The 21,911-nt window shown below is 38.2% G+C and overlaps 1 protein-coding gene and 2 long non-coding RNA genes across 4 annotated transcripts in view; all 3 read right to left on the bottom strand.

Moving 5' to 3' along the window:
• The window catches only part of LOC147572016 (uncharacterized), a 463,768-nt gene that overhangs the window by 70,816 nt on the left and 371,041 nt on the right, over positions 1 to 21,911 (bottom strand). The gene's annotated exons all lie outside the window — the stretch shown is intronic.
• On the bottom strand, positions 4,010 to 13,870 carry LOC147572017 (uncharacterized). Its single transcript, XR_015247041.1, has 2 exons — positions 11,549 to 13,870; positions 4,010 to 11,398 (listed from the first exon to the last, which is right to left on the bottom strand). It is a non-coding gene; the product is annotated as an uncharacterized LOC147572017 (long non-coding RNA).
• Positions 14,906 to 21,911, bottom strand: part of SNX16 (sorting nexin 16) — a 43,444-nt gene continuing 36,438 nt past the window's right edge. For both annotated transcript variants that reach the window (XM_025922818.2, XM_025922820.2), the window contains 3 exons: positions 18,808 to 18,944; positions 17,944 to 18,063; positions 14,906 to 17,245 (listed from right to left, as the gene is read on the bottom strand). In XM_025922818.2, the coding sequence (XP_025778603.1) occupies positions 17,149 to 17,245; positions 17,944 to 18,063; positions 18,808 to 18,944 (354 nt within the window). In that variant the 3' untranslated portion in view covers positions 14,906 to 17,148. The remainder of the gene's footprint in view (positions 17,246 to 17,943; positions 18,064 to 18,807; positions 18,945 to 21,911) is intronic.

Raw genomic sequence — 21,911 nt, 5'->3', positions numbered from 1 at the left:
ATTCCATTAGTGGTCAGCTAATAATTGGAAACAGATTTCCTTAAGCACCTGGAACCAAAATATATTGTATAGACCAAAATATTCAGCCTAAAGTAGTATATAATACTCTGTACCTTTTATGAATCCATAACAATCTACATGATTTCTTAATATTTCTGTAAGACTTATTTCCTTGAATGTGACATATGCATAGTCTGCACCACATGGAAAATAAGGCTTATATTTCATTTCTGCAATGCTCAGTCCATTCGTTCATTTGTTCTTCTTTCATTCACCAGACCACTTGATAGATATTGTGAATTTAAACAAGACACAGATCCTGTTCTTACATAGGTCCCAGTCTAGCAGTGTGACCTTGGGAAAGTTTCTTAATCTTTCTGAGGTTGAAATTCTTTAATTCTTTAATGATATAATTGGAATACTATCATTAATCTCATTGGGTTGTCATGAGAATTAAATGGGAATACGTTTGTAAAGCTAGTGCAGTACTTGGTGCAAAGTTAATGCTTAATAAATGCTTTCTTCATGCTCTTGTCAATTTTCAGAGCAACTGAGGTACCATAAATAACAATTATCACCATCTGTCATATGCTATTTATATGCCAACCAAGTGCAAAGGGTCTTATTTAATATTTCATTTAGTTTATAAAACATGGCTATGAAATAGGTATTATAGTAGGTATTAACATAAGTAGCCATTAATAGTAAAATTGAAAGTGGCTCAAAGACATTAAGCAACTTCGTGAGGCCACATACAGTTGCTAAATTAAGATTAAGAATTTGAATGCAGGAGGGCACCTCGGTGGCTCAGTCAGTTAAGTGTCCGACTTGGGCTCAGGTCATGATCTCATGGTACGAGAGTTTGAGCTGCGCTTTGGGCTCTGTGCAGACAGCTCAGAGCCTGGAGCCTACTTCATACTCTTTGTCTCCTCTTTTTCCGCCCCTCCCCTGCTCATGCTCTGTCTCTCAAAAATAAACAAACATGAAATAAATTTAAAAAAATTTTTGGATGCAGGTTTCCTTTAGTTTAATACCTATCTCCTTAACCTCTTTCCTACATCTCTGCTGATAGTAGTGCTTTCCTCACAAGATGACACAGGCATAAAATCTTTACGGAATTAGTTCCAGGCCAGTAGAACTGAAGAAAGGACCATTTCTTGCTTTCCTTGGCTGTAGAGGGCAGCAAAGAGCCAGACTGAAAGGGGGGAGCACTTCATAATATAACATTAGACTCTTCTCTACTGGTATTTCTCCTAAAAGGTTATTTTAATTTAGACAATAAAAAAAAATCACAGAGGTCTAAAACTGTGTATGACTAGGAAAGTGAGCCAGATAGCTTTCTGAAATTTTATCTATCTAATCTATCTATTTACTTTTCTGATAGTTTTTAAAAAAAATAACATTCCTCTTTTTTGCAGAGAAAGAAAGCAAACCTCAGCCAGGAAAAGATTAAGCCAATAATAGTTCAAATACTTGTAAAGAGTGCTCCCCTAAGTCCCTATTTGAAACGTTAGCCCTTCTGTAGCTTAGCTCTTAGTCAAGAATGAAGAGTTCAAGATCCTATCTTAAAACTAAAATTTAAAGGAATCTGAGCTGTCTTTACTCTGGTCTCTTTCCTGAAAATGTTGGCAGGATCTAGAGCATTCTGCCATAACCAAAGAGTTCTGATGGCTGCAGTGCTTGAAGTCATCCACTGTAGATTTTAAAGTGCAGGGAAGCTAAATGTATGACATGGACACTGCCTGTAGACCCAGGATGGCTTTTTAAGCCCACTTGCTTTTAGGAATCTCTACACTCAACATGGGGCTCGAACTCATGACCCTGAGATCAAGAGTCACATGCTCTTCCGACTGAGAAGTAGACTTCATGGCAGTAGACTAGATTGTGAAGTTATTGAGGGCAAGAACTACAAACAGATGACCCACACTAACCAACCCTGCCCCCCAGAGTCAGATGAAAAAGTGAACTGACAAATATTTATTGAGCACCTACGCTTAGTACCAGGGATATAAAGGTAAGTATCACAGGAGGTGGTATGGCCTAGTGGGTTCAGAGCACAGCTGCTGATTGTCTATCTGTGTGACTGGTACCAGCCAGGTTCCCCGGGAGGCTGACTCTGAGATGGAGAGTAAACTACAAGAGGTTAATTTGGGAATGCTTGTGGCATCAACACCCAAGGAAAGAAGGGAGAGAAAGAAAGAATGAGTAGAAGTTGAGCTGCAGTGCAGTCTCAAAGGAGGCCTTCGCTGACCCCATGAGACAATCTGAAGTGATGCCCGAGTGGAGGCGATCCCCCATGGGGATCGATAAATGCGGTTGCCTTGAAAAGACTGAATAGTCTTGGGTGAGCAGTGCCATAGACAACTCCTTAAGCAATGAGGGAGTAAGTCCTTTCCTAAAGGGGGATTTGGAAGGTACACTGCACCTTCCACACAGTGACCTTAGGTAATTTTTTTTAACTTTGTTGACCCTCATTTTCTTCATTTGTAAAACAAGTATTTAAAAAATATCTTTATGGAGCCAATATGAAGATTAAATACAACAGTACATGTAACATCCACGTCATGCCTGGCCGCACATGGTAAGAAGTCACAAAGTTTCCCCATTATTATCTTGTTCACAATTTTTCCAATATAATGATTATTCTGTAGGGCATTAGGTTTTCAAAAATGGATAACAACTGTTCCTGTCCTCAAGAAGTCTAGCTGGGGAGGGTCAGCACATGAAAAGACAGTGCAATGCAATGTGATAAGTGTTTCAGTGTTGCATGGATGCCTTAGGACATCCTGTTCTGGCCTTCTGGACAACCTGTTCCCTGAGTTGAGTACTGAGTACTTCTCTGAGGAGGAAGTGAGCAGTATAGCTAAGGCAGGAAGGTAGGAAAGGGTAAGCTGGCATCTAGGATGGCTGGAGCATTGGGTGTAAGATAGTGAGGCTGCTAGGAACCAAATGAAGGTTTTAAGTACCCTTGTGTAGGACTTTGGATTTATGCTGAAAGTATTGGGGAGCAATGGAGGATTCTTATATGTCTATCAATTTTCATATTACAAAGTTTAATCTATCAAAATAACAAAGAACAGACTGGAGAAGGACAAAGCGAACACGGGGACATCTACTGAGAGGCTGGCATGAGCTGAGAGCATGGTGATGGGGTTTAGATGTGGAGGGAAATCAAAGGGGACAAAGGAATCATTGATACTCCCTGATTGCTTGTTTGAGTGACTTGGCACAGAGTTGTGCCATTTTCTATGAGATAAGGCTATCAGGAGCAGGAGCAGATGTGGGGTGTGGATTGGGGAAGAAAAGGATCATCTTGGCTTTGGACATCAAGGTTGAGGTGTTGAGAGCCACTTCATCATTATAGTGCAGTAGAACAAAGGATAATGTGTAGAAGAATCAGAGTTTGGAGTAAAAAAATTGCAGCTGTGGAGAGAAGTGGGAGGCTAACTTCCAGTTAGTGGAAATTCAACTGAAGAAGGAGTGGGATAAATAGTAGAAAATCTAGGAGGTTTTCTGGCTTCTGTGATATGTTTTGACAGTATGGAAAAATATCCAATTTCTATCCAGTCAAGCAGCAACTTTCCATTTTTAATTATTTGAATAAAACCACTTCTCTCAGATTGTCAAACTCCTCAAAAGGAAGATATGGAGTAAGAGAAAAAATTCATTTTTTCAAAATTAGATGGCAAAAAATCAGGCCTGCCACTTTTAGAAAACTAGCTGAAGTAAAAAAAAAAAAAAAAAAAAAAAAAAAAAAAAAGAAAGAAAAAGGTTTTGTGAAGGAATAAAGAGAATGTGAGAAAATGAAAAGGGTAATGTAGAGAGTAGTTCTGGTACAGAACTATTGAGAACTTAAAGAAATAGGAAACTTTCAGTGTTGTATAGCTGGTATACCAGGGATAAATAGGTAAAATAATAGAAATGAATAAATTAAAAAGTTTATTGAAATTCAAAAACAGTTGATAATGCCTTTTTCGAATTTCAGATATAAAAATGGGAAAGGCGAGGGTCAATTTCATGTTCCTGTTTTATGAAGTTAAACAAACATTCATGAAAGAATTCTACGGTAAATGTGGAGGGAAATGGAATACACTCCTCTTTATGCTAGTTGACATCTAGTGGGATGAATACCCTCATTCGGGTAGTACACTTTCTTAGATGACATAGTCAGTTGAGATAAAGCTTCGAACGTATCTACTTTAGGTCTGACAAATCGGTAAAACAGCAGCCAAATACCAAGACCGTTGGTATTTTCAATTAGTTGCCTTCCTGACATCTCCCCTGGTAGCTTTTTCCTCTACGGGAATATTATCAAGTGCTACTTCACATTCTTCCCACTAGGCGACACTCTAAGCTCATGGGAAAGGCAAAGACGAGGCGCCTGCTGAAATCTGCCGCAGGCTGCTCCGTTTGTGGGAAATTGATAGCAGTTTGGATTTTATTAATTGAAACTTTAGAATTGAAAATGGTTTCTTATAAATGAGACAACAGGATAGGCCATATGGTTTAACTGAAAGTAAGCAGTCTTTGGAATCCCTGCTCTTGCCTCCTCTCACACTCCAGTGCGTCTTGCGGACCAGTAAGGCAAAGATTGCCAGGGATAATATTGGGGTTGCAGTGATGCCTGGGGTGGCCCTCAGGAGATGCTTTGGTCTACTCAAGGAATTTAGAGGACCCAACAACCTTGCTCAGCCATATGCACAACAGAGGTAATTTGTCTAACAAGCAGCCTCAGAGGGAAGTGTTTTCACTGCTCACTGGCAGAAAGGAAGACTGCATGATTGTAGCAGTGACTGAGGGGGCTCACATTTCCATTAATTCGAAGAAGCAGGTCTCTCTTTACTTATGAGGTTCCAGGCATTGGAATGGGCAGCGATTTTTGACGACTTTTGGGAGGTTGTTATAATGCATGCAGCTACACCCATGCCAGAAGTCGTTCATCGTGGCTGTTGGTTTTAAAGTGTGACTCGTGAGCCTTCTTCCCTAACCTCCTTTGTCAACCTAACCCCAAGAGGTACAGCTGGAACCTGGGATCAGGGATAAAAATTGAGAACTCTTCCTTCACTGGCTGTGGAGAAGAAAAATTCACAGACAATGGCTATGATCCATCATTCATGGAGGCTTTGTGGATGTAACCAAACACAGGAAAGAGAAGCACTAGACTGGGAGCCAAAGAGGCTTGTTTTCCATGATGCCCCAACACTTGCTCGGTGTATTCATATAATCTTTCTGGTTTGAGGTTTTGTCTGCAAAATGAGAGGTTTGGAGCAGACGACTTGATGAGCTCACAGGCATAGACATTCTAGGATTTGTATCTAGGTAAGTAGAGGCAGTCTACAAACTGCCACCCAACAACCACTGCAGGAGAGCTTTCCTAATCCCAGTTGCTTCTGTGGGCATGGCAGACCTTCTATGAAGGGGATTTGTGTCTGAGGCTCTTCGGACCAGATAATTTCTAAAGTACTTCTAGTTAGAATAGATCCCCTGGGTCCATATTACTTGTGAGTAGTTTATAAAGTATTAATTGCCTGGGGGCTAAGAGTTCCAAATACCTTATTTTGAAATGTTATATCCAAAGTTGGTCACAATGCATTCCTGTGCAACAAATACATTGAGCCCTTGATGTGTATATGTCAGCACTATGACATAGACAGTCAAGGGCTGCTTAGGATCTATCTGGTGGGTGGACTTAAAGTACAACTCAAAGTACTGAGTACTCTGCTAGAGGAATGCACCAGATGCCGTGGGTCTAACTTCCTGGGCACCCCAGGAGGAATGTCACATAAAGAGCTGGGTTATGAGAGCCTAGTTCATTGCAGCATGTCGAGCACATGCCCTACCACGCAGTGGATGGCTGACAATGTTTGCTGATTAATGCCTGAATGTATACACATTACAACGTGTCGGGTAATTGAGTGCAATGCCTGAAATGTTTCTGAGCACCTGACACATGCTTACGCGTGTACTCCTCTCAGCATATCAGATCGGTGAACGCTATCATTATCTCCCTTTTAAATGAGCACCAAGGCTCAGAGAGGCAAAGTAATTCTCCCACTTGGTAAGAAGCAGAACCAAAACTAAAACTTAAGTCTGTTCAATTTTAAAGTATATTCTTAACTAGCACTGGAGAAAATTATGAAATGTTTTATAGATGTGGAATGCTCAGAAAAGCAAAACCCAACAGATTTTTAAAAAATATTTTGAGGAAGGCGTTGTAAATATATATCCAGGTAAGCTACATCAACTCTTAGTGAGGCATTCATGTATTATCTAGCTTAAAAATGAAAGGTGTTTCTAAATGTATTTCTCTTCCAGCACATACGGTAAAAGTCTTATTTTGAACATAAAGTTGTTTGCATATTATAAAACCAATTTCTCTGAGACCCAATTAAATAAATCACTGACTGAGTATTTGAGGGGTAGATGTCTGCAACATACCGGATAATGGAGCTTCCAGACTGCCTGGCTGCTTTCCTGTGGTCCGGCTTCATCCACCACACTCCTCTGGTCACCTTTCTTCACCTTCAGGGGCTTGAGTCCATGTGCTGTTGTCGCTTCGTCTTCTTTTACCAGGTAAACTTTAATTAATCCGAATGTGGGCCAACTCTCATTTCTTCTCTGTCTTCTAATTCCTGTTCAGTTATCACAGGAAAATCATTATACCGTTTTAAGCAAAAACACAGACCTTATTTTGATTCATAAGCATAAGATGAGAGGTGATGATTGACAGACTAATGTCAAACGAAAAAATCCAGTGCCAGCCACCTTCTTACGAGCTCATTTGTGGTGGGTCAGGACTTGGCCCATTGCATGCAAGAAGACACTTAAAAAAAATAGAATTGTCAGGTATTTCGGAATGGCAAGGAATTTCTTCATGTGGCATTAGTTAGGCCTTCAGGGCTTGACATGGTCCCACTCCAGCCTAGCGGCACAGAAGGCCAGGAGGAAGCCAGTGCTTTCTCTGCTCTTGTGACCTGGTGCACTTAATCGTCCCATGTGTGTGCATGAACTACCACATGGGAGACTGGCCTTCATGAGGAACTGGGGAGGCCTGGGGGGGGGGGCGATCTCCCCGCTCACTTATATCCTAATGGCATACATCTTTTGCACTGCTTTTTGGCCTGTTTAGTTGAGGTGGTCAGAGCTGACATTTTTTAGCACACTTCAAAACTGCATCATCTCTTTGTGTTTGGCCCGGTTCACTTTGAAATCTCTGACTATATTCTTTACAAAAGTCTCCACTTACATCACTGGTTAAATTGCTTCTCTCAAGCCCTGTGTCCAGGTAAATATCTGTTACTATGTTGTTTCATTACAAGCTCAAAACCATTTTGTCCTATTGCAAACATTATACAAATTTTTAGTGTATTATAGATTAAAAAGGAATTTTTTTAATGTTTTACTTTTAAAAGTTTACTTTTTTTTAAGACAGAGAGAATCCCAGCAGGCCCCGCACTTACGTCAGCACAGAGCCTGGCAAGGGGCTTGAACCCACAAACCGTGAGATCATGATACGAGCTGAAACCAAGAGTTAGACTCTTAATTGAATGAGCCACCCAGGCACCCCGGATTAAAAAGGAATTTTAAGTTTAGTTTGATAAACCACCATTTATTTGATGCACCACTTGGAAATATAGTTAGAACAAAAACCATTTGTAAATTGGATAAAGCCCATTCAAGCCTTTGAGATTTAAAATAAAGGGTAGATGATGGAATAACGTGGTTAATGAATTCAGTCTGTCCACCAAAGTCATTTTTTAAAAATGTTTGTTTATTTTTGAGACAGCATGAGTGGGGGAGGGGTAGAGAGGAGGACAGAGGATCTGAAGCAGGCTCTGCACTGACAGCAGCGAGCCTGATGTGGGGCTCGAACACAAACTGTGAGATCATGATCTGAGTCAAAGTTGTATGATCAACCAACTGAGTTACCAAGGCTTCCCCAAAGTCCATTTTTTTTTACGTTTATATTTATAGAGAGACCAAGACAGAGCATGCACGGGCATGTGAGCAGTGAAGGGCAGAGAGAGAATCCCAAGCAGGCTTCAGGCTGTAAGCACAGAGCCTGATGTGGGGCGTGATCCCGTGAACTGCGAGATCATGACCTGAGTCGAAATCAAGAGTCAGACACTTAACTGACTGATCCGCCTAGGTGCCCCCCCAAAGTCACTTTTTAATAAAAGATTTCCACTGTATTTTAGGTTAACAGATAGATTTCTGAATGGCCAAGGATGATGGTATTTAGGTCAGGAGACTGGATGTTAGATTCTGCTCATTTATGAATGTCTACTATGTGATAGACTGGGCTTAGCATTTTCGTACTCCATTTAGGCCACAAAAATATTGTAGTTTGGAAGGCATTATCTTCCTCTTACAGGAGACAGAGAGGTTGAGGAATTTGCAGTGAGTCAAACAAAGAGCAGATGGTGGGGCAATACACATAGTAGTTATTGTTAGCTTAAAAATAATTTTGGGGCACCTGGGTGGCTTGGTTGGCTAAGCGTCTGACTTTAGCTAAGGTCATGATCTCACAGTTCCTGGGCTTGAGCCCTGCACTGAACTCTGTGCTGACAGCTCAGAGCCTAGAGCTTGCTTCAGATTCTGTGTGTGTGTGTGTGTGTCTCTCTCAGTCCCTCCCCAACTCACAGTCTGTCTCTCTTTTGAAAATAAACATAAAAAAAAAAAAATTAAAAAAATAATTTTAAAAGTTAAAGTAATATATGCTTGTGGTAGAAAATTGACAGATTCGTGAAAATAAAATTCCTTGATAATTCCATCAAGTAGACAACCATGGCTATTATTTTACTGTATTTATTCTTTCTGTATACAAATGCATAAATGCATGACTTTTCACTTATAAAAGTGAGATAATACTGTTTTATAAGTTGCTTTCTGCAATCAGTAGTATATCATAAATATCCTCAAGTCTTGTTTGCAACATCACACTTTATTGAATACAAGAGAGTCCACTTCTTAATACACCATTTAATAAATCCCCTTGACACTAGAAACTTTGGTTGAAGTATCTGTGATAAACGTGATGTACATCCTTCGAGTAAATCTTTACACATCACATATGTAGCCACATCAGCTCCAGAAATATTCTTAAACCAGTTCTCATTCCCACCACCAATGCAGGGCGCCTGGGTGGCTCAGTTGGTTGAGTGTCCAACTTTGGCTCAGGTCATGATCTTACCGTTGTGAGTTCGAGCCCCCTGTCGGGCTCTGTGTTGACAGCTCAGAGCCTGGAGCCTGCTTGGGATTCTGTGTCCCCCTCTTTCTCTGTTCCTTCCCTGCTCACAGTCTATCTCTCAAAAATAAATAAACATGAAAAGTTATTTTAAAAAAAAGTATATATTGCAACTATATTTCTTTGATTACTAGTGGAATAAAACTTTTCCATTCTTTGTCTACCTGCATTTCTTTTTCTTAAACTTTGCTTTAAATGTGAAATATTAAAATAAATGAAAAAAGACCACCTTTGTGATATTGTGCCATTACTGTATCTCCTCAAAGGAAAAAGAAAAACATGATCTTCTCCAATAACAAATTACTCCTGGAATGAAAAACAAATTAACTGAATGAGACACCTGGGCCCATCAGACATATTTCCATGACGCTTGTCACCATAGTACACATGGGGTCATGCATTACTGGAGTTCCTAACACGGGAGTTCCTAATAGGTTTTAGACCATTGAATTATGGGCAAGGGATATGAAGAACAAGAGATATAATACATCTTAATTAATCTGACTTGAGTTCTATAAAGCAGACCCCTCCCCTCATTTTTGGATGATTGTATACACCTGCCTGCTGGAGATCTCCACTTGGGATTGCCTACAGTATTTCAAATCCAGCATGTCCCAAACTGAATGTACCCCCTGCCTCCCTAAAGCTTCTCACTGTTCTTTTCCTCAGTTAGTAGCATATCAATCTACCCAGAGATTATCAATCTACAAGACTTACTTTTCCTTCAAATACCTCTATTTTCTCTAATATTTCTGTAATTTAGGCCTTTATCTTAATCATTCAATAAACATTTTTGAGTACCTACTATGTGCCAGATCTTCTCCTAAGCTCGGTGGTGGTGGAGAAGAGCAAGGATGAGAGGGAGAAAAAGATAACGCCTTGCCTTTTAGGGGAAGCACGGAGGAGGTAGGCAGGTGAAACAGACAATAAAAAAGTAAGAAATCTAAGATGGAGGTGATTGTTTTGGGTACTATTTCAGGTTGCCTATGGAGGTAACGTGTAACCTGTGATTTAAGACAAGAGCCTGATAGGATTCTGGGAGTAACAATCTAGAGAGGAGATACAGCCAGGTTAGAAGGCAGAAGACTCAAGGAAACGAAAGGGGGCCATGCGGGCTGGCATCAGGCAGAGTAACTGGCAGAGTGAAATCATGTTTGTAGGCCATATAGATATCTGAATGTTACAATGTTGGGGGCGCCTGGGTGGCTCAGTCGGTTGAGCGGCCGACTTCGCTCAGGTCATGATCTCGCGGTCCGTGAGTACGAGCCCCGCGTCGGGCTCTGTGCTGACGGCTCAGAGCCTGGAGCCTGTTTCGGATTCTGTGTCTCCCTCTCTTTGACCCTCCCCCATTCATGCTCTGTCTCTCTCTGTCTCAAAAATAAATAAAATAAAAAAATAAATAAAAAAAAAGAATGTTACAATGTTGAACATAATGGGAAACCTCTGAAAGTTTTTAAGTGGAGAACAAACATGCAGTGATTTATGTTTCTCAAAAAGAAAACCATGGCTGCCTTGGGAGACTGGATTGTAGGGGTGAAGGTGGAAGCGGGGAGATCCTTGTGATCTGGACCAGGGTGACTGGCAGTGAAGATAAAGAGAATTGGACAAAGTATAGGGTAACTCATCCCCTTGCCCTCCACCCCAACTCTAGAATTCATAATTGATCTGCCAAAGTTCTGCATCTTCTGTATAAAATGCGCTCACTGACATCCAGGACACCCTGAATGCTTGTGGCTAGTTGGTTCCTTCTTAGAACATCTGCACACTCCTGTTTCCTCCCAAGAGAATTGTGTGATTACCAAGCATCAGTTTGCTTCCAAATTTGTATATAACAGCTGTATTTAAAATTAAATGTAAATAAGGCTATTAATATTATATGAAACAATGAAATATGACTATTAATGATCATTTCTAGGGAAAACTAGGTCAGATGATTTGGAAAGACTTCGTAACAGTATAGGCAAGATAGCAATACAGGACTGCAAACAAAATGGTAAAAATGTGCTGTCATAGATTCCTTCATACATATCTCATGCCTTCACTCTACAGAAACTAAAGCTAGGTATCAGAAAATGCATCAGGGGTATGGCTTAGCTGGAGGGAAAACCAGAGTGCTCATTAGTAAAAGCATACCAAAGAAAGGCTTTGCACCTCTATTTATTTTTATTTTATTTTTTCAACGTTTATTTATTTTTGGGACAGAGAGAGACAGAGCATGAACGGGGGAGGGGCAGAGAGAGAGGGAGACACAGAATTGGAAACAGGCTCCAGGCTCTGAGCCATCAGCCCAGAGCTTTGCACCTCTATTTAAACATTGGCAATGAATATACGTGCATCAAGTTAAAATGTTTAAGGTATGTAGTGTGGTTTGTGTGTGCCTTTTCGACCTATCACATCAGGTAAGTAAGTGGCTTCGACTTTGGAGGTAGAATTAACGTGCTGGATGGAAAAAGGAATTATGGATAATAATGATCCCTGCCACTTGCACAGCCTGAAGTGGACTCCCTCTTCTGCCTGGCATGCCCTTCTATTCTACTTTTAAGAAGCAGCTAAAGCTATATACTTCTACACTGGCCAATACTTGTCCTCCTTTCCAGCCCTCTCGTCCCTGTAATTCATCACAACTGCTATGTCTATCACCACGCTCACCACAATGCCGTACAGCATACAGATCAGCCTGTATAAAAAACTGTATCAGTGAACTACTTGAAGGGATCATGTGCTTCTCAACAATTTTTATAACCCAGAGCTGACACACAGTAGGTGCTCAATGTTTGTCCAATGGACAAATGAAGGAATACACTATGTACTTTAACCTTTCGAACCGCAAAATATCTTTGTAACCATAGAATGATGTTACATCTGTCCTATACTGTTAGGGACTGAATGTCTGTGTCCCCCTCAAATTCCTATGTTGAAGCTCTAACCCCCGAGTGTGGCTGTATTTGGAAATGGGGCCTCCAAGGAAGTGATGAAGGTTAAATGAGACAGGGGTAGTGTCCTGATCCAACAGGACTGATGTCCTAATGAGACACCAGAAAGCGCCCTCAGCAGACACCACCCACTCTGCTGGCACCTTGGGAACACAAATTCCTGTTTCAGCCATCCAGTCTGCAGTTATTTTGTTCTAGCAGTCTGAGAAGACTAGTCCACATGTGTAGAACAACAGGCTGCCTTCTCTTTCGTATTTGGTTTGCCTAAAGGAGCCTCAGAAGTAAGCGATCTTTGGTATGTCTAATAGATGGTTCTCTCCCTTTCAGGTTTCAAGAAAAAAAATTTTCTCCTTTAATCTTTTTTCTTTACTAACAAAATATACAATATCTTCACAGGAAGAAAAGCCTTTTTGTTTGATAAGCTTTTTATCCTGTGGTTAAACCTACAGCTCAAATTAAAAAAATAGGTTTTATCATGGTACAACTAACAAAAAACAATTTTTAGTGGTTTAACAAGTGGCTAGACTCTCTGTGATTCCCTTACCCTTCACTCACACTTGCCACACTGTATTTGCAAGATGGTTTTCATAGCACCTCCAGGCATTCCTTGAGATCAAAACAAGGTGGGGGGGGGGGGGAAGTGAGGGAGGAGAGGCTGTATCAGCAGTATGCTTACCTTCTTACAGGAAAAGCAAGTGATTTCCAGAAGTGGATTGCCAGCATACTTCTATCCATCTCACTGCCCATAATTGGGTCAGAAGTTCAAACCTAGTTGCAAGGGGAGCTGAGAAAATAAGTATTCAGTTTATCTCATTCCTACTTTGGAGGGGGCAAAGAATCTTTCGGGTTAGTCAATGAATGGTATTTGCTATACAGGGAACTGGAAGACAGGACTGGCATATGACCTAATTCTTTTTTTTTTTTTAATTAAAAAAAATTTTTTTTTTTAGAATTTATTTTTGACACAGAGAGAGAGAGAGAGAGAGAGTGAGAGCGAGAGCATGAGCGGGGAAGGGGCAGAGAGAGAGGGAGATACAGAATCCCAAGCAGGCTCCAGGCTCTGAGCTGTCAGCACAGAGCCCGATGCGGGGCTCGAACTCACAGACCATGAGATCATGACCTGAACCGAAGTCGGAGGCTCAACCGACTGAGCCACCCAGGAGCCTCTGCATATGACCTAATTCTAAGAAATCTTCCAGATATAAGCTTAATCACTCCAAGGTGTGCTTTTCATTTCACACCTTAGCAAAGCACTTTAGCCAGCATCTAATACTTCTTTGATTACAATTAGCTAGGTTGCAAACATTCCATTAGACGTATACCAGGTCTTACCCTGTATCTATTACAATAAAACACTACCTTTGGCTATTGAGTATATATTACCTGTATTGATTTTTATTATTGTTTTGTGTGGAGCTAATGACACTATTCTAACTTTTCTGTCAATGATAAATAAGAAAGTGGCAAGTGGGTCTTCTAATTTAAGGTTATGGTTAAAACCATAATCTGAGTTAATTAATATTGTGCTTTAGCCACGAACATACCCATAGATTGCCCTTGGCTAGCTTGTCTAAGTTTACATTCCATATTCACATGTTCTACTTCAAGACATCTTTTAAAGGGAAGAATAATTTAGCTTTGTGTAATTACTGCCATCCTTTAAAAAAAAAATGTTTGTTTCAAGAGAGAGTGCATGTGTGTAAGTGGGGGAGGGGCAGAGAGAAAGAGAGAGAGAGAATCCCAAGCAGGCTCTGCACTGTGAGCACAGAGTCTAATGCTCAACGGAGCCACCAGGCACCCTAAGAACTGCCATCCATACTGGTGCAGTAATTTTGTTAGCACAGACTATGACAAGTTCTTATCTAATGTAGCCTAAAATATCATTCAAATCTGAGACTTTATCAGAACAGAAATATACATCTGTCCTAACTGAAGACCTTAAACAGGGAGGAAAACTGGAGTTGAGAAAGAAAAAAAAAATAAAATCATGTTTACTACACAAAAGCACAACTCCTAAGGTTCTATATGGTAGTTACAGGTGACCTACAATTTGGCTTAAGGCTGCTCCAAAAACAAATCAAAAAAGAGAAACACAGTAACAGTCTTTAGGATAAAAACAAACCAATTCTTTAAGAACAGGCTTTACTGCTACTGAGACCTAAGAGAATTTTCTCCCATGAGTCCTCATAAAGGGTACACTATGTAGTATAGCAGACATCAACCTTAAAAACACTTGTGTTGTACAAGTTCTAATGATTGTTTTGCTAGTAGAAGCCAACAGCACAGAAGCAAAGTGCAATACAGTAAAGATAATTCTATTATCTTTAGGAAGAAGTAAAATGTGGATAATCTATGTGGCTCTTTGAAAATCTTCCAGAGGATAAAATTTAGATTCTTCTCCTTACTAGTTAGGAATACAGACTTGTTTTTAACATAATCCCCAAACTCCTCTATTCCTGTAAGTAACAAAACTCATTTCAAAACCAGACAAATTATTTGCAGACTGAAGGCCACTGTTCCCTTCTGATATCACAGATGGTTAGAGTAGACTACATACATAATTTATCTGAGGAACATGATTTTCTAAATAAATGTGCTTTAAATGTGTAATCTCAGGATAGTAGACAAATAAAATGCATTTTAAAATGCTAAGTTTTATGGTTTTACTACCTATACAGGAACTTAATTTTTAGAAGCTTAAGTTAAAAGATTATCCACAAAAGTATTTTCTGCTTGAATTATGTTCAATTTTTTTTATTAATATTGGTTACATATGAAGTGTACTGCACCTATTCACAAAGACTTAAAATTATCAGTAATATGAAGTATAAACTTAAAAAAATCATAAACTCATTCCATGTCTGTGAAATGCAGCAGTTAAGTATAATTAAATTTACAATAATTGTAAGGGATAGAGAGAACATTGAAATTGAAGGGGGAAAATGGTATTCAAGATCTAAACAACATAGCTACTGCTGTACTGAAAAAATAATTTATTAAATGAATATAATACTGGGAATAAAATGCATCACAAAAGTAAAAAAAAAAAAAGTAAATTCTAAATATAAATAATAGTGGCTTATCAACAAGGGTTTTTCTTTACTCATCCAAAACTTTACATACAATGTTCTTAAAGGCTAGATTTTGAAAATGTATGGTTCACTTTAAAGCAGACATGAATATAGCACTATAACGTCTAAAATTCAGCAAAGATCATCTTGTTTTATTCGACTAAAAATGATATTAATTTAAATGATTGTTCTTTTTACGCCTTTTTAGGCCTAGAATATTTGAAATGAACAGATAGAATAGTTTATTACATTCTTTCTATCTCCCAAGATAGTAAACACATTTCTAGTATACTTTGTGGAATATATTTTGAGACAAAACATACCTGTGCATTTGGACAAAGGTTTTTTTTTTTTTTTTTACAATTTTTGGTCCTTTGGTAAAAAGCAGTCCCTTTTTAGATCAAAAGTTGACAATAGCCAATTGATCTTTTATCTACTTAAGTAGAATTTTAAACAACCACATTTTAATATGTACATCAAGATACCGATAAACTTTTAGATAGTGAAGAAAACAAAACTGGAGATCGTTATTCTATTTCCCTAGTAAGTTTCCCTCAGCTTTTAGAAAGCACATGCAGTTCAAAAAACCAAGTGGAATTTCAGAATGCTAGCATGATCACAGTACTTATTAACAGCAATATGCAAAGCAGTGGAAATAGAAAATAAATGAGTAACTACATATTATAAAAACGAAACAAGGCACTTTGAACAACTATAAGCAAATCTGAAATAAACACTTTTTCATAAAGCTGACACAGATTCTAGCAGACTGGTGTATAAAAGTGAAACAGTGAAGGCACTACATAAGTTTTTACTAACTCCACTTACTAAAGAAATTCACCAATTAAACTTGGCACAAAAGAGTTTAATTATCATAAAGTGCATCACTTGGCTAAATATATTAAAAGGAAAATCAGCCTTAATACATTATAGCAACATATTCACATATGCAGAGATAAAAATACAATCCCAGGAGTCAACATAGTTAGGAACTTTATAGTATATATGGCTTTTTATTTTGTGTTTTTTTTTTATAACTCCCTTTTGCTTAGAATCAATATTTTCAAAAGAGTATATTTTGATTAGCAAAAAGAGGTAGTATTCTGAAAGAGGCAAACTCACTGATTCTACAGGTAGAGATTTAAGATAAAGATTACTGGAAAATCAGTACAACATATTATAATAAACTAGGACACTTATAATATTCTGATAATGAGTTAGCTTTTAAAATCAAGGCTATTTTATCACTTTAGCTATGCTATTATATGTTACTATAGCTCTTTCAAATAGTTTTCCTTTGGTATTAGAAAGTTTTCTTCTTTTTAAATAGCAATAACATTGCAACAGGCAATTTTTATTTACAGATGGCAAACATGTCAATATTTAAAACTTAATTCATCTTTACCACTGATTTAAACCACTAATGAAAATATATCATGTCAGAGATACAAAGAAGTATATATCAACCAGATAGCAACATGCATTTAATGTCCACTTAACTGATATAATTGGCAATTTAAACACAAACAGAGACACGCACACACACACACACACACACACGCGCGCGCGTGCGCGCACATACACACATTAGTTTGGAGCAATATATTGGCAAAAAGCCAAAATAATTTATGCACATTAAGAATTTAGTTTTGATAACAGAATTCTAACTAGATTTTTTTTTGGTGTATTAAATACAAAGGTTGGATAAAAGATAGTTTAAAGCAGCAATGAATACATTTCCTATCCCAATAACTTAAAAAACTTTTCTTTATGTAAACTGTATACATGTGCAATCTTTTTGTTTTCTGTAAATGCTTCAGTCTTTCTTTTATTTTTAACTATTTCCCACTCTATTCTAAATTTGCCGAAACATAGAAATGGAAGGAACTGCTCGCAGTTAGTCGTCCTCAGCACTGTATGCCACTTCTGCTACTTCTATGTCTGATACAGAATTTTCAGGTTCACTCAAACTTAAGCATGGCTTATCATCAGCTCTGCAAAAAAGAGAAACATGTCAATAAAGGGATTAGATACATGCTGTTTCCCTTCACTATCACCTTTCAAATTTTACCTAAAGAATATTTAAATATTAATGGGAAATATTTCATGGAAAAGAATATTCAAATATTTGATCAGAAATTTAATCATTTTTAAGTTGTTGTTACAACACCTTTGGAGATATATTTTTAATTCTTTCAGCTCTTTCAACTATCATTTATCAATAAAATATAGTGACTTTCACCAATATAAAATTTGTTCTCCTAATTACAGCTTACCTGCTACCACTAAAGTATTAATGATGACTTTGGATTTATAAGTAATAAATATTCTATGTGCTTTCAAATATACTATCTTTTTATCATTCCTGTAGGTAGGCAGGCTGGTTGCTATTACAGTATCCCACTTTTTGAATGGAAAAAGACTGAGAGAGATTAATTTGTCAAGCTTTACAAAATTAATAAATTAACTGAGTACTTAATTTAGATATATCTTCAAAGTAAGTAATAACATTTACAACCTGGATTGTAAACACTCATTTTTAGGCACAGCTTAGAATATCTGTAAGTCTTTCTCTGCTGAGATTTATGATACAGTAACATTGGGTTCATAAAAAATACTCTATAGAGTATTAGTGCCTATTTGCGTCTAGTTATTCAGATGATTGGGCTACAATAAACCAAATATTATTTACCTAGATTCTTCATGTAAATCATCTCCATCAACCTCAGGTGCAGAGGACTCCACCTTTGGGATGTGTCCACCTTCCGTTCCACACATGAGCAGTGATTCTTCAGGTTCTAAAGACAATGTTCTAAAAGTAAATTATAACAAGTTATTTTCTACAAATAAATACTGGTTTGTTTTTGTAAATACATGTAGCTTTAGCAGTCTTCAGCTATTCTTTTTTTTTTTTTTCTTTTTAACATTTATTTTTGAGAGACAGAGAGACAGAGCACGAGCGGGGGAGGGGTAGAGAGAGAAGGAGGCACCGAATCTGAAGCAGGCTTCAGGCTGTGAGCTATCAGCACAGACCCTGATGCGAGGCTTGAACCCATGAACGTGAGATCATGACCTGAGCCAAAGTTGGATGCTCAACTGACTGAGCCACCCAGGTGCCCCAGTCTTCAGCTATTCTTAAAATGGCTAATAAAGTGCTGACTCTGGGAGTCAACAGAGAAATTAGTACTTATGATTAATGTAAAGTGATTTCAACATCAATTCAATATATGCTGATGGGAACGCAAACTACAACTTTCACATGTGAAAAATTAGTGTAAGTGCCTTGAAACAAAGACGCCACTTAAATAGGGTAAAGCGAATAATGTTTATCTTGTTGAACTAGAGGCTTATTTTTCTGATGTTTCCCATCCTTCAAATGTTCAGCCTCCTAAATAAATTATCAAAAGGCAACTTTTCCAACCTACAAGGAAGTATACCAAGAGTCTAAGACTTTTGGAATCAGAAATTTCCTAAATCATATTAAAATACAAAGGGCATTTAGCCCAGAGTATTGAGTTGAATTAGTAAGGCCAAAAATGCAAGTATCACAATATACCTAATTCTGTTCTCTAGAGTATCTATATGAAGTTGCTTTTCATTGAGCAGTTTCTTCAGTGATTCCACCTCTTTTTGTTTTTCAAGTAGTTCTTTTTGAAAACGGTAATTTGTCTCTTCTAAAGTTTCACAGAAAGCCTTGAAAACAAACAAAAAATGAAGAAAAAATTAATTACTTATGCAGTATCTCCCTCAAGAGCATTACTAAAGAGTCAAAGAACATAATCAAAATAATATGTATGCAGCCCAAACAATTTGTTCTCTTCCCGCATTTTTTTTTTTTGGTCTTTGCTATCTTGACACTCAATCCTCACCTACCTTGTGGACTTATAATTACAAGTCCCTTATCCTGAGAATTGTTAAGTAGTAGGCCATGGTGCTTGAAATGAGTATGTGATAACCCTCTAGTGTAGGACTGGGAAAAAATAACCAGTAACCACTGTTAAAGTTTCTACTCTCCTTCATCTATTTTTGCCTGGTCCTAGATGAATATGTTTTGAAAAATGTGGCTATTCATTTGTATTAGCTCAGCAGGTATATTATTATAACAACCTCCTCAATAGCACCTATTTATTTTTCCCCAACATTGCTTTCCTCTTGCTTCTCCTTTTACCATATTCATTCAAAACTGACATTCTACCCATCATACCCAGATGCTAAATCCTGCTGAAATAAAGATTAAAACAAATAAACAAAATCATACTACCATAAAAAATGTCATGAAAAAATGTGGGTCACTTATCTTGATGAGGCTTTCAGTGAAACTGATCAATGCTTCTAATTATTCCTAGTTGTCTATATCATTCCCTGTCTTCTCCGTGACTATTTTAAACCTTCACTCTTGGCAAGTCCACTTACGACATGTTACTATTGCTGATTCCAAACCCAGATGATCCTGATTCCTATACCAGGAAAAACCAAATCCCTGACTCCCCGATTCTCAACTACATTAGCATCCTGCACTTGTCCTCAAGAATGTCCTTGAATGACTCAAGTCATCTTGTGTACCCTACCTCCTCTGGAAACATGCTCTATCCTATGTACCCCTACCTCCTCTGGAAGCATGCTCTATCACATACTTTCTCTTAAATTTTCAACTTTTCCCCTTCCTCTGGACCCTGCATTTACTTGATAAAGTTGACTCAAGTTGATGAAGCCTAAAAATTTCTCCATATTAAAAAAAATTTATCTCCACCGCCTACTTGATCAAGAGTCTCTCTAGCTACTAACGCAATCTCCTTCATTTCAAAACAAAGAAGTTTTCCACAAAAAAAAGTACTTCTCACTCAAATTGAGCCCCCAATTTACCTCTAAAATCACTAAATTAGAGAAGTTTTGCTCTCTTTTTCTCTACTAACCATGCCCAGGCAAAGGCTAACAATGACCTTCTAACTGGAAAATCCAAAGTACTGTTTTTATTAACTACACTGAATGTCACTCACCAGTGACTTAATTAAAAAAAAAAAATTAATGGAAACCTCTTTCACTGGCCTCCATAAAAGTTCCTGGCTGGCCTCTTAACTTTGACAGTTACTTCTTAGTTTTCTATTTGCTCTTTGCATGTGGGCATTCATTAAAGTTTTGCCCTTGGTTACATAATCTCTTGCTCTATATGCCATCCCTAGGCAATTGCACTTACTGTTAACATGTCAGCTCTCATGTTTATTCTATCTAACTTCCAATGTGGTTTGTTGTTGCTGTTGAAAGCCCACACCTTTCCTGAGTGCATGGACATCATTCATATACCTACTGGTCCTCTTCAGAAGAATTAGATGTACCAATGGCAAGTCAAATGGTGTTCACAAAGGAATACCTACTCTACCTCCTCATCTTCCAAGCCACCGGGCAGGCATCTTAGATCACTCCATTTCCCTACTTACTTTCTACGACCCAAGGATAACTCAGTTTTTCTACTCTCCCTTCCCCTTACCCCCCACTGCCTCATCAACACTGCTTGTATTTTTGTCATTTGTTCTCATTTCTACAGTCTTTAATTGTTAACCAAACTACACCACCAGTAAACTAATTGGTTTACCTATGTTCACTTAGGCACTCTGCTAATCTAAACTGGCTTTCTTTTTTTCTGTTGTGTTTTAAATTTTTTTAAACGTTATTTATTTTTTGAGAGAGACACAGCGTGAGTGGGAGAAGGACAGAGAAAGAGGGAGACACAGAATCTGAAGCAGGCTCCAAGCTCCGAGGAGCCATCAGCACAGAGCCCGACGCGGGGCTTATACTGGGGAACGCAAGATCATGACCTGAGCCAAACAAAGTGAGACACTGAACTGACTGAGCCAGCCACGTGCCCCTAAGCTGGCTTTTTAAAAAACAGATCTGATAATGCTACCTCTGACTCACTACTGCCTAAATAATAAGGTCAAATATCTTACCTTGACAAATGAAGTATTATGTGACATATGTCTTTCACCCCAACTTCATAGCTTTTGCTCTATTTCCTTTTCTTGTCTTCTAATCCTCCTCATACCCCATGTTCCACCTAACTGAATTACTTTCAGTTTCTCAAATATTTGTCTTTATATAAGTGAAGTATATAATACCTAACATTCTGTGGCTTGCATTTGTACCTAATGACATAAGATGAACCTTATAAACATTCCCAGATTTACCCAGAATATTCCCAGAATATACCTTGGGTATATTCACATTATGAAAAAACCGAATACTTTTCAACTATAATGGAAATAGAACCAGGAACACAGACAAGAAGAAAAAAAATGAACCACACATAACTTCCATTGATCACAGCACGGGGGTGACTAAACAAAATAAGGCCTCTGGCTATAAAATACCTAGCTAGAAACCCAACTTTTAAAATAGCTATGTGGGCAAGAAATAGAGGTAAGTCTCAGGGAACAAAAATCAAGAGAAATGAAAACAAGTGCCACGAGCACCGACACTATGTCTTTGGACAGTGGGAGGAGGGTTGAAGAGAGGTTATTTTTTGGTCATTTTGAACCTTAAACACCAAGATGGGACAAGAGATGAGGAGTCAGGCACATTTTAAGGGCTAGTGACCAAAAAATGAGACACTCAGGAATAAAACAAGGACTTTAAAAAGCTAAGTCATTAATAAAAATCACTCAT

Source organism: Puma concolor, chromosome F2, assembly GCF_028749965.1.
Source record: "Puma concolor isolate L17-30 chromosome F2, mPumCon1.1.hap2, whole genome shotgun sequence".
Taxonomy (NCBI): Eukaryota; Metazoa; Chordata; class Mammalia; order Carnivora; family Felidae; genus Puma; species Puma concolor.
This window is presented reverse-complemented; position numbering and strand designations above follow the sequence as displayed.